Source organism: Gracilinanus agilis, chromosome X (genome assembly GCF_016433145.1).
Source record: "Gracilinanus agilis isolate LMUSP501 chromosome X, AgileGrace, whole genome shotgun sequence".
Lineage (NCBI taxonomy): Eukaryota > Metazoa > Chordata > Mammalia > Didelphimorphia > Didelphidae > Gracilinanus > Gracilinanus agilis.
In genome coordinates, this window is record NC_058136.1 from 16,986,915 (window position 1) to 17,000,728 (window position 13,814).

At 44.6% G+C, this 13,814-nt stretch overlaps 1 protein-coding gene across 1 annotated transcript in view; it reads right to left on the reverse strand.

Moving 5' to 3' along the window:
* GPC3 (glypican 3) overlaps positions 1 to 13,814 on the reverse strand; it is a gene marked incomplete at its 5' end in the record, with an annotated part of 495,727 nt that extends 481,913 nt beyond the window's left edge. Inside the window, one exon of the mRNA XM_044682692.1 lies at positions 13,146 to 13,814. Coding sequence (XP_044538627.1) covers positions 13,146 to 13,814 — 669 coding nt within the window. The remainder of the gene's footprint in view (positions 1 to 13,145) is intronic.

The following is a 13,814-nucleotide window of genomic DNA, read 5'->3' on the forward strand; positions in this document are numbered from 1 at the left end:
CTTCCTGTAAATCTCAGTTCCAAGAGCCACCTCTTCTATGAAACACTCCCTGATACGAAGCACCTTATGGAGGCAGGTGCCCCATACTAGGGGGATAGGCTGGAATGGGGTATGGCAAGACACCAATGCAATCCAGTCAGCTGTGAGACCTGAAGAAAAGCAGGAATTAGGCTAAGTGGGCCTCTGTGTGTCCTGTCTGGCCAATCTCTATCTCCCCCCCCCCCAATGGTTGACCGAGACAGGCAAGATCCATCTAGGCAGTACCCCGGCACTTCTGTGTTTAGACACATCACACAAGAAGGGAATGCTTCCAATATTTGTTGTCAAACTAAACGAATACCTCGCTACTCTGAGCTGCTCCCATGATGAAAAACGCTAGCCACTTCCAGAGGGAGAGCTGATGAACTCTGAGTACGAATGCAAGTATACAGTTTTCACTTCTTGTGTTTTTCTTGCTTTTTTGCAACACAGCTAATCTGAAAATATTTTGCACGGCCTCACCTGTTTAACTGATATCAGACTGCTCGCCTTCCCAGTGGGCGAATCGGTATTTAAAAAGAATATTAAAAAGGAAATAAATGACAATTTTTTGAAAAAGAGTTCTCTCTCTGTCTCATGCCTCCAGAGGGCCAAGATGGCTCTGTAGACATCACTTACTATAGTTCCAAACTAAGTCCCAGAGAAGTTCGGCGCCCACCCCACAGTCACAGGATTAGAGCTCACAGCCCCTAGAGCAGTATCATATTTCCCCTAGGACATCACACTGCTTTTATCTTTTAGCCTAAGAAACCCTCCCAAAACATTGGCAAAACTCCACTGTTTGCCACTTCACAAGCAGAAATGTCAGAAACAAAGTCCTTAGCAGAGGGCTACCTACAAATATTTCTAAAGCTTGGAATTCTTTAAAATAGAAGTGGCTCTGATGGAGCTCAATGACTGTCAACTGAGGCGGTGCTAAGGGTTTTCAAATGTCCAGAGCTAAAAAAGGCTGGCCTCTTTCCAAAGCACCTGGCCTTTTCTAGCCTCTCTGCATTGTGAGGGGCTCATCTCCAGAAGGCTGGTTACCAGGGGACGGATTGTTTGGGTTCCCAGGGCCTGATGAAACTGTTATATTAAGGCACGGAAGGGGTTATGATCTATTCAGTGGAGGGAGGCCACGCTAGAGGAGGAAATCCTTGGAATATTGGATTCTATTATTAAGTCAGTCTTGCTCACAACGGTATCTGACTTTCATATACATAGTAATTCAAGAGGAAATATTTATGTGCTGAAAAAGAAAAAGCATATTTCTATGTGAACACCACAAGGTGAAGGGGCTTGAACCCAGCCTGCTTTCATACTAGGAGAAAGTCTAGCCAGGCGGCCCCCATAACCCTCCACGAAGCCCAATGAAGGGAATAAAATAGCATTTGGGTCCAGCAGGCTGAGTTTGTAATGACCACATTAATAGAGTGCTTTAAAGTTTGCAAAGGGCTTGACACTCAGAGCTCCTCACAAGAATTCCACAAGGTCAGTGCCATTATTGTCCCCATTTGAAAGATGGGGCAACTAAAGGTCAGAATTATTTAGTGACTTCAACAGGGCCACACAGCTCATCTGTGGAGAGGCAGGATTTGAACCAAATTTCTCCTGCCTTTTTCTCTGGAAACTACACTGAATAGCAAGGCTAGAAGAGAGGAGGAATTAGCTCTCTGGAGGCTGTTTAGTCAGATTGTACTGAAGAACAAGCATTGAATTTGGAGGCTTGAGACTTGGGCTTGACTCATGGATCGACCACATGCCAGCTCTGTGTGTGTGTGTGTGTGTGTGTGTGTGTGTGTGTGTGTGTGTGTGTGTATGTCCTTAGGCAAATCACGTGCCGCCCCCCTTTTCTCCCCCTTCACCCTCTCTTCCTCTGAGTGCTGTTCTGTGAAAAACATAAGAGCTAATGTGAGCAAAACACTTTGTCCCCATAAAGCACTTGACCCTAAATCCCAATCATCTATGATTACCCAGCATCATTTGTATTTCTATCAAATTGAAGAGAAAAAAGTCCCCCCACACTCCACCCATACCCACAACGCAGAAATATATTTATGTTGACAAATTGATTCCTGTGCCTGAAATCCAAGTCTTCTTCAGCTAGACTTCATGGGCATTTATAATAAAAATAATTTACAGTGGAGGCTGGAGGTAAACACACACCCAGAGGGGCTTGTCTAATAGCTGTACAAGAATACCCAAACCTGCTTTTAATTTTTTTTTTTTTGCTTTGAAAATCAGATAGCACATTAACTTCGAGCAGTGTTGGGGCTGCATATTTTATGAGGTTTATTTGTGCCACGGATCTCTGATGGGCTCTATTTGTGGCAGAAAGTACAAACACACTGATTACAATCACCCTTTCCTACATTTAGGAGCAAAATTAATTATCTGCAAAAAGCAGCAGGGCTAGATACACTCTCTGTAAGGAAATGATAATAGACAGCACCCAGATAGAATGGCTGCATTTGTGAGGGGAATGGAGAAGGAAAAATGTATTCATTTTTTTTCCAGGATTGCTTGCACGGGGGAAGAAGGCAAACGCACTTCCTCCCTCCAGATGAATGTGCCCCCTTGGATCATTCACTCTCCCAAACAACCTTTTCTCTTTCCTTTCTTGTATCTAAGGGGTTTTTTTTAATGCCTTTTGCTTTCAGATCACAGTCCTTCTCAGACATATTCTATCCACCCACCCAGGCAGTGTATCTTCCCCACTAAAAATGATTAAGCAAAACCAACCAACACAGCAGTCACTTATGATGACATATGTAACATCCTGCACCCATACATAGCCTTCCATTTCTCCAAGGAAAGGGGTGAGGTGCATTCCCAGGAGAGATCCCCAGGACTGGAATCAGGAAGAGCTGAATTCAAATTTGACCTCACTTACCAAGCTGTGTGACCCTGAGCAAGTCACTTAACCTCTGTTTGCTTCAGGCTCCTCATCAGCCAAATGGGGATAATAATGAGACCCACGACCCAAGGGTTGTTATGAGGATCAAATGTGAAAATAATTGTAAGGTGCTTATCACAGCACCTGGCCCATAGTAAGTGCTATATAAACGTAAGATGTTATTAGTATGAGTTATTATTATTCTCCAGGTCCAGGATTGATTATCACAATTACAAGGTAATCGGCTTCCTTTTAGTGTTCTTTTCATTTCCATTATTGCAGTCATTGCATATATTGTTTTCCTGGTTATGCTAAAGGACCTTTTCCAAGGACATTACCCAATCAGTGCCTGGCTGAAACAAAGGCCAACTTTTGCACCTCACTCCCCCCGCTAGTCTTCAAACGGTGTCCTGAACCTCAGAAAATAGCAGCTGATAATCATGGTGAAGATTAGGCTTATTCTTCTAAAGCTGCTGTAAGTCTGGAAGACATATTCCTCTTGACCCATTTACAAATCAATGGGAAACTCCTGAAGAGAAAAGTAGCAACCCTGCTATGAAGAAATCACAGTGGATTGCTTGGTTTCAAGTTTGTTTCTGCATTTTGTTTCAAATTTGTTTCCAAATTTGTACTCAAATTCTCCTGCTTTAGACTGATGCAGTAGAAACCAGGCTGGATTTGGGGTAACTGAATCTTGGGGTCAAATCTTGGCTCTGCTGCTGCCTGCCTCAATGGCCTTGGGCAAGTCACTTCCCCCCACCTGGTAGAAGCAACATCTGTAGAGGGTGATGGGGCAGGGCTTGGGGTCTTCCAAGACCCTTTCCAACTCTAAACCTATAATTCAATGATCCACACAAGTGGAAGAGACAGGATCTGCACCCAGGTCCTTTCACTACTCTGTAAGATCTGCCAAAACGTTCTACTTCTTTGGCACGGCCTTGAGAGCCCACAGTCATCTCCACGCCACAATAAGGGACTATATTTAGCTATTCAGGAAAAAAAAAGATTTTAAGAAGCAGTCCAGGGGGCAGCTGGGTGGCTCAGTGGATTGAGAGCCAGACCTAGAGATGGGAGGTCTTAGGTTCAAATCAGGCTTCAAACCCTTCCTAGCTGGGTGACCCTGGGAAAGTCCCTTGACCCCCTACCCCCCATTGCCTAGCCCTTACCACTCTTCTGCCTTGGAACCAATACATAGAATTGACTCTAAGATGAAAGGTAAGAGGGTTTTAAAAAAAGCCATAGTACACACAAGAAGTGATGGGGGGTGGAGTAAAGGTACTGTAGATTGTTAACTGCTCAAGCGAACCTGTTGAGCTTGCAGGAGTGAATGATCCAGCAATAGTCCAAGTTTCAAGATTTCTCTGCACAATCTACACAAGAGGCACTGGAAGTATTTCCCTTTTAAATGGGAATGGGAATGGTGATTAATGGAATAGACTCTAACTTTGACTCTAACATGCCCAATGTTCTCTGCTGCTGTCCCTCTGAACAGAAGATCACTCCCAGGCTGATAGTTCACTTTCCTTTTGCCAGGATCTGGAGGGAGCTAGCTAACTCGGGCCTCACCCCAACTCGGTCACCAAGGTGCTCTCCTGCTTTCCTATCAAGCAAAACAAAATCTTCCTCCCTCCCTTCCTTCCTTCCTTGCTCAGGAGGTTAACCCCCAAGTCTGAGAGGAAGTGGGCTGTGATCTTCTCTTTTCTCCCTTAAGAATATGAAAGACATTATGCAATACCAAAGCTATTTCTGCCCTTGGGTTGTTGTGAAGAAAGTGCCATATAAATATGAGCTCTAATTATAAATCTACAGAACTACTATGCATATACCCTAAGGAGGTCAGTGGCAGGAAGAATGGCCCCATATAGAAGGAAATATTCATAGCAGCTCTTTTTGTGTTGGCAAAAAGCTGAAAACAAAGCAGGTGGCCAGAGATGGGGGAATAGCTGAACAAACTGTGGCTTAGGAATATAATGGAATATTATTGTGCCCGGAGAAACTAGAACAGGAGAAATTCAAGGGGAAAAATGGAGAGACTTGCACGAACCCATCAAGAACAAAGAAAGCAGAGCCAGGACCACAATGTATACAGTGACTGCAATAACCCTGAAAAACAACCCAGTCCCAGCCAATTCAAATGATCAACTTTGTTTCCAAATGACTGCTGCTGGAATCCACGGCCAGCCTTTCTGATAAGAAATGCTAGATTTCTTAGTACAGAATGTGACGTGTTCTGGCAGTTGAAACTTTTCAAGCAGATAGTTCTGTTTAATTGGTTCCCTCCCTCCCCCCCCCCCCAGGGAAGATAGTGGGAGAGGAGAAGATTGTTTGTTAGGCAGCAACTGTATGAAATCAAAATTCATCCATAAAATGGGATTTTTAAAAATCTCCCTCTCTGTTGCACTTTCCATTAGACATCATCTAGTTCACACACACCTTCCGGGCCAGCATTTACCTTTTAAATAGTAAAGATAATAATAGTGACACCGAGGTCAAGGCAGGGGGAGCACACTGCCCAAAGCCACACGGGGGGAAAGGATGGTGCCCATCTTCAACACTCAAGTCCTCACACTGACCAGTTTAGCAACAAATGCTTGTCGAATGAATGGAGAAAGGATAGCACCTCGGGGTTCACAAAGCCCTTCTCTCAAAAAGGCCCAGTCCCAGAGTGGTATGGGCATTCATCCTCACTTGATAGGGTAGGAAACTGAGGCACAGGCAGATGACATTAGTTGCCTGTGGCTTCTTATTCAACAGGGAGATCTGGGATTCCAAAGCAGACCAGCTTCTTATTCCAAGTTGCCACTATATTATTCTGTCTTGAAATGAGAAAGAAACAAAGATGGCAATAACCTGACAGCAACAAGGGCATCCCTTAGAACCCAGGCGATGGTAGGTAAGTCATCTGCAAAACCAACTATCTCCTGCTTCTGGCAACAAATATGCCTCCTTGGGAGAGGCTAATTCTACGAAGAAACTGTTACTGATCAATCAGAAGTGGGGCCCAAGCTCCGAGTTGTTTTTTTCCAGGAGTAGAGCTGCGTTTTCATCACACCACTTGCACAAACCCCCATTGTGACCAAGGACACACACGTGAAATAGCTGGGCAAGGGTAGGTGGAGTTCGGTTTTTGGACAGGGAATAGATGTTTCATTTTGTTTTTTCCCCTGTATGGAGCTAATTGGCCTGAAGAAGTCAAGCCCCTACGCGGCCTCATTAGTAGGCTAGAGCACTGGGGGAGGGAGAGAAGGGAATAAGGAGTTGTATAGCACCTACTATGTGCCAGGCATTGTGCTAAGGGCTTTACAACTATTACCTCACATGAGCCTCACAACCCAGGCAGGTAGATGCTACTGTTATCCCCATTTTGTAGATTGGGAACCTGAGATAAACAGAGGTTAAGTGACTTGCCAAGGTCACACAGCCAGTACCTGTTTGAGGTTGGATTTGAACTCAAGTCTTTCTGCCTCCGGGCTCAGCTCTCTTATCTATTATGCCACCTGAGTACCTTAGATAGGCATAGGATTTAGAATCAGAAAATTTGGGTCTAAAGACTGTTTATATGATACTGGGGAGGCCCCCCGATACTTCTTGGGGTCTCAATTTCTTTTTCCATAAAATTCATGAGGCTGTGCTGTTGGGCATACATTCCAAATGAAGCATTTATTTTGCATTAACCATTTGCCAAGCACAGATGCCAAGCACTAGCAATAAAAATACAAGCCCAGGGGGGCAACTGAGTAGCTCAGTGGTTTGAGAGCCAGGCCTAGAGATGGGAGGTCCTAGGTTCAAATCTGACCTCAGATACTTCCCAGCTGTGTGACCCTGGGTGAGTCACTTAACCCCCATTGCCTAGCCCTTACCACTCTTCTGCCTTGGAGCCAATACACAGTATTGACTCCAAGACAGAAGGTGAGGGTTTAAAAAAATTTTTTTTAAAATACAAGCCCAAAGAAAGCCAGTCTCTTCCCACTAGGGGCTTCTGCTCTAATGGGAAGACAAGACACCAACAGGAGCTGAAAAGTAGGGGCTGGGGATCAAAGAGGGGTTCTAGGAAGAAATGGAGAGAGAGAGAGAGAGAGAGAGAGAGAGAGAGAGATTGAAAGGAACATTTTGCAGGGATGGCAAATTCAAAACTCAAACTTGGAAGTCAAGTGAGGAGTGGATGTCATGTTAATGACATGAGACACTAATAAAAGTAAAGAAACAGACCCTAAGAAGCAAAAAAAAAAATAAGCAAATCAGATAATACACACACACACACACACACACACACACAGTAATTAGCACAATAAATGCTAATTCTGCTACTCCTTCATAAGAAGCAAATAACATGACCAATTCTGAGAATCTTGGGGAAATAGGAATGGCTGAAGAGTGAAGTAAACAACTATCACAACCAAACCCAATCTATGCAAGGACTGTGATGAGGGAAGTCAAAGCAAGATCACCACCTCCAAAAGCAGGTGGGGCTCAGTAGAACGACCATTCCTCAGAGAGGTGGGGGGCTATGGGTAAAGGATGCTGCACATGCACTCAGGTTTGGTCACTGTGTTAACTGTTTCAGCTTGACCATTTTGCTACTACATGGAAGGCTCACCAAGTGGGCAGGAGCATCTCATACCGTAAAAAAAAAATCAACAAAATCTGAAAATATTCATTAAAAAGCCAATAATGTCACGGGGGCTGAAAAGAACACCGAGATCTCCTCTGGTTCTGAAATTGTCTACGCTTAGGTGCTAATGGCGAGGGCTAGAATTTGCTCATCTGTAAAGTGGAGATGATTCTATGACATATCTCCCAAGATTGGTGTGGGGGTGAAGGAGATGTTCTGTGTGGAATGCTTAACAAACTGTAACATGCTTTAGAAAGGCTCTGATTTCTATAGGGTTTACAAAGTAGTTTCCCCACTACTGTACTCTGCTAACCTTTCGGTGGGGTCAATGGAAGCAGTGCTCCACTTTGCAGAAGTCACCCAGTGAGCCCGGGAGGTAGGCAGGACAATGATTACGAGTGCCATTCCATAAATCAGGAAACTGAGGCTCAGCATTTAAGTCAGGGCTGTTAAGGTGCAACAGAAACAGGGGCCACTAAGCCAGTCATAAGGATCCCTTGCTGTACCACACTGACTTGGTTTGCAAATGTAATTGATATTCCTTCTGTTCGATTATATCTTTCTTGATTTTGTTCACTATTTCCCAATTACATCTGAATCTGGCTCTGACTGCACTGGGGAGTGGCTGCTCTCAGCTGCATGTCTGACACTTCTGGTTTCAGCCATCCCCCCAAGGTTACGCAGCTGGTAATGGTCAGAGCAAAGGTTTGAACCCATCTCCTCCTGCTGTCAATCCATCACTTTGCCCATCACCCACAGAGCTCGGCTCCCAGAATCCTGTCACCAAGGTGATGATTGCGCATCTAGAGCTAACACGCATCCATTTTTGCTACATATGGGGTTTCTCCTGTCTTTGGAACAAATAGAAATGGCGAAAATGGAAAGGCTTCTTTTTCCTCCCTTCTGCGTTCAGTGATGCTCCTCTGCCTGAATGCACCAAGAAAGAATATGAGGAGGAGGAAAGAAAGGGAGGGCTGGGAAGCAGTGGCAGAGAGGTTGCAATTCTAAGCAACATTCAATGACGCAAATAACAAGCCCAAGTAATGAGACTGTGGGGGAGGAAGCCCCGATGCAGAGATGAATCAGTAGAGTACACAAATGAAAGTGGAAAAATACAAGTGCAAACAACTAGATGAGGAGCTCTGAGTAATTACCTTCTTGGGGGAGAGGAAAATAAGGGGCAAATCAGACAGGAAAATCATAGAAAGCTTCAGGAAACTTCCGAGGGACACACCCACCCACCCCTGCAGTATAGACACTGAATGTTTCATGTAGAATCCAGAGAGAGAGAGAGAGAAGGATGCTTAGCATCATTTTCAGGCCTGAAAACTGCTTCCCTTCTAAAAACCAAGCCCACGGCGCTCACCACTTTGAGGGGCACGGTGGGGCTGGAGATTGATTTTCTGGACAAGGCATATTTGAGGGTTGGCTCGCAGGTATAGGATACAGAAAGGATCCAGTTAATAGGGAGGGTTTCATCAAAAGAGCCACTTTCCATCATCTTTGGGGGGCAAAGAGATTTATTCCAGTGCTCGAGATGCAGATGGAGAGCCAAGGCACAGCCATTTACAACACTATCACTGGGACAGTGGCAGGCTTCCCATTATAAATGTCCTCCAGAAACACATTGGCTTCCTTGAATTTGTTTGCTCTGGGGCTCAAGTCTGACATTTGAGAGTCTCAGTAGCTTAAAAAATAGGTGTTAAGCAAAGCCCATTGTCTGGTGGCTTTGGGGGCCTGGTTTGGTTTTGAGAACAATTCAAGATTTGGTTTAGCAGGGTCTTGTGCAGAGGGGGTTGGATTGGAAGTCAAGAGACCTGGCTTTTACTCTTCTTCTCAAACCCTTACTTTTTGTCTCAGTAACAACTCTAAGTCAGCTGGAGAGGGCTAATTATATAATTATATATATATATATATAATTAACTATATAATTATAATTATATAGTTAAGTGACTGGCCCAGGGTTGCACAGCTAGGAAGCATCTGGGGTCAAATTTGAACCCAGATCCTCCCAACTCCAAGCCTGGAGCTCTATCTAGTGAGCCACCTAGCTGCCCTCCTGGCTTTAAATCACCAATTTGCAGTGAGATCTCAAGCAAATCACTTTGCCTTTTTTTAAGCCTTAGCAACCTACTCTGTAAAACGTTGCTGTTGTGGGGAAGGTACAAAATTGTGTAACAGTTGCAACGGACATGTGAGCTACTACTTCTACTACTAGAATTATCTAAGATTATAGCAGCTAGGTGAGCCAGTGCATGTTCCTGAGTTCAGATGCCATCTCAGGCACTGTGTGACCCTGGGCAAGTCGCTTGGACCAATTTGCCTCAGTTTCCTCATCTGTTAAATGAGCTGGAGAAGGAAGGAAACTACAAACTACTACAGTATCTCTGCCAGCTGGTCGGCTCCATAAATTGAGAGACAGGAGGTCCTGGATTCAAATCCGAACTCAGAAACTGCCTAGCTGTATGAGCCTGGGCAAGTCACTTAACCCCTTAGCCCTTACTGCTCTTCTGCCTTGAAACCAATATATAGTATTGATTCTAAGATAGACAGTAAAGGTTTTAATAAAATGAAAAAAAGAAAACCCCAAATGGGGTCACATGGAGTCAGATATAACTGAAAAACAACTAAACAACAAATGACTATAGCAAGACCACTAATAAATATGACGGGCTGGACTAAACGATCTCTGAGGCTTCTTACATCTCTGACATTCTGTGGTTTTCTTGACAGCCTTTATGCTGTAGCTAAGTTAATACAATAGAAGTAGCATTATGGAAAGAGAGTTGGCTTCACAGCAAGGAAGACTGGTTCAAGTTCTATCTCCATCACATAAGGACTCTGGGACTTGGGGCGAGTCGCTAAATTCTCAGTGTACTAGGCAATTCTCTCAGTTTTAAAGAAATTGGCAACTTGCCCTAGTGGAGGGAGATTCTTCACCTGGGAATCCCTCCCAGAAATGAAAGCACGATGTCCAGTCCCTCTGTATAATACTGGAGTCTGTGGATTGAAAACCCATCATCCCAATCAAAGAGATCTGGAAATCTCAGACAAGCCGCTCCTTCCTGGGTCTCAGTTGATAAAACGCTATCTCAGGCCCTTTCTGGCTACAAAGTCCTTCGATCCCAGGTGCCACAATTATAATTACCAGCCCTCTTTCTAGAGGGTCTTTAACTCTAACACCAAAAGCACACTGCGCGACTGTCCTGTGAGGACGGTCAAGTAAACACGATTTCTCCCATTCTGAAGGAAAAAACCCCCAAGATTCCAGAGAGATATATGTCTTGGCCAAGGTTACATAGCTAATAAATGGCATAGCTAGGACTTAGGCAGACATCAGAACTCCAAGGTCAGAGCTCTCTACAGCTGCATGTACCAAAATGTAACAGCTGCATTCCCTCAGAAAAGCAAAGGCCTCTCCTAACAGGACTGTATCACAGATGCCATCTAGTCCAGTACCCACATTATTCAGCTGGTAAGTGTCTAAGGGTGGGATTTGAACCCAGGTCCTCTGGACTCCATGTCTGATGCACTATCCATTACAGACCCCACCACCCTTGTGTTAGACAATCACGGTATCTAGGACTCTGGGATCTCTCCTGACGTAGCCAGACACCTTCAAAGTCTCTGCAACGGCCGTTCCCTAACTGCCCCCTGGTCGCAGCTATAGGCTACCTTTGCCCAGACCTGACAGAAAATTTGCCTTTTCAGAAATGGGAAAGGAAAGAGTTAAAGGCAGACAGTGATGCTTGTGTCTGTGCCTGGGGCATCCTGAGGGTCTCATAACCTGCATGTAGCTAAGTGTTCTGTGCCCACCACTGAGATTCCTCCTATGCCTCCAGAAATCCCAGCCTGTCCTCTGCACCCAGTTCCCTCTGAGACACAGGCTGAGAATTGTAATGTCAGGGATTGCTTTCTGCCATTTGATATAAAGCACCAGGAGTCACTGGTCCTAAAAGCAAAAACAATGCATGTATTTGACATATAATACAAAATAAGACCCTAAGCTCTCTGTGGCATTAAAAAATCCCAGGCTTAGGGGGACTAAGAAAGAGCTGGCATGAGTTCTAATAACCAAGCAAGGTACACACTCAGGGGCCTTGGAAGACAAAACACTCCCCTCCTCGCTGGGCCTTGGTTGTCTCCTTCTGAGAAGGAGAGAACTAGGCATGATGAGGTCCCTTCTTGCTCTAATCTCGTTACTTTACATTTTCTTTCAATTCCTAATAACTGAAATACGACTAATTCAGAGGATGGGAAGACATAGGAACTATAAAACAAAGAGAACCAGGAAAAAAACCATACAGGATGACTTCAACAACAGAAACGGCAAGATCACGGAAAACAAAATTTCAAAATGAACGCTCCGCAATATTCTCTTGATCAAGCTTGGCTCCGAAAAAGGGAAGTGCAAATGCACCTTCTTTCTTTTCTGGCAGAGGTGAGAGGATGGGGATGTGGAGGCAGATTATGGCCTCATTGGTGGGATCGACATATATATTGGTTATTTTTGCCGAGTTGTTTTCCTCCTCCTCCAACTCCTAGTTTTCATTCCTTACTACAAGGGATGGCTCTCTTTCTGTTTGGGGTGGGAGGAGGCTACACTTGGAAACTCAAGTGAGGTAAAAATTAAAGATATCAAGAATTGCTCATCTAATACTTGAGCCAAAATTTGCCCTTAATTCTTTTACTCTCTTAATAGCATAGGTGGGATGGGAGGAGTGGAGACTCTAGGGGACAGCAAATCACATAACAAGTACTACACAGGAAAAAATGAGAAGTGGACCAGGGAACTCCAAAACCGAGAGTATGGGAAAGTCCAAGGGCGAAGGTTGTTGCTGACAGAGTAATCATGGGAAAGATTTCATGATGTAGGTAGTATGTGAATTAGACTTTAAAGAAAGGGTAAGAATTAAGAGAGAGGAGGAAGGGAGAGAAAGAGAGACAGAGAAAATCAGAGAGACAGAGAACACGAATCTGAGGCATAGGGCACAGAGTTAACAAAGAAGAGAGGGTGGGAAAGCACTGATGGCTCTCTGGGGACAGAGTGGCACCATTTGACTTGGGCACAAAATACATGGAAGGACCCACAAAGTAATACTGGAGAAAGTAGGGTGGACAGGTCTTGGAGGGTGCTGAGGTCCTTGAATGCCAGGCAAAAGAATCTTCAGTTTCTGGGCAACAGGGAGCCATTTGAAGATTTTTTTGGTAGAAGGGGGAGGGGTAGAAACAGCTGTGTGCTAGGAAGATCACTACGAATTGGAGGAGTAGACAATGAGATTGTCTCCTAAAATTAAAAATAATTATGGATAATATACTGAAAAAATATCAGAAGGCTAAGAATTAGTAATAACTAAGCTAAAGGAATGCCAGGCTAACCTCATACAGCTGGCTTAAAAATGGTTTTTGCCATCTGCTCTGTGCACATGTTCTCTAAGGGAAGCTAAACCCTCCCTAAACGTAGACTTCTGGCTTGAAAGTCAGGGAAGAATGGGTGGCATAGTGTCCAAAGCCATTTTTTCCTCTGTGACCAGTAAGGCCATCCCACACCTCCCCAGATCACCTTAGCATGAGTGGGCCAGCTGAATTTCATCCCTAAAGGTTTAGTAAAGTACTCACTGTGGCAGTGAGTTTTCCTCCATTCTTCTGAACATGCAGGATGGCGTCTCGGATCAGGGTGAAGAGACTAAGTAGGACATGTTCCATATCATAGACCCGATACATGCCTTTCACAAGCTCTTCTAGGGAGCTGATGTATTCTCTCCAATATTTGTCTATCTCTACAACGTTAGCGAGGCATCCTTGCATGACGGCACTGCAGTGGCCAGCACAAGGTTTGGCCATCGCCAATCCCTGGCAATAAGAACAGTACCACATTTTGAGGAGCATCTGGCCACAGTCCTTGCTGAACTTTAAATGGTCAGTTGTGTTGATCACTTCAATTCCGAGATTCAGGGCCTGGAGAAAGACTCGAGTTGTCTGCAGTGACTTGGACATCTGGGTCATGATGATCTTTGGGTAATGTCCGAAGGCTTGGAGGTTCCGCCTTGCCCCACGAAGGCATTCAGCCATTTCCAAGGAGACCTCAGGGAAGCCAGGGTTAATCAGGTGTGAATAGATCACAGGAAACAAACTGTCAAAGAGTTCGTTGACCATATCATTGACATGGATGTCAGAGCCAAGGATGTAGAGGGAGACATCTGTGAAAAATTTACCCACAAATTTGAAGGTTTGGGGGGCCATACTGGAGTACTGGTTTCTGAACATGGTGTTGGTATAGTTCTTGGC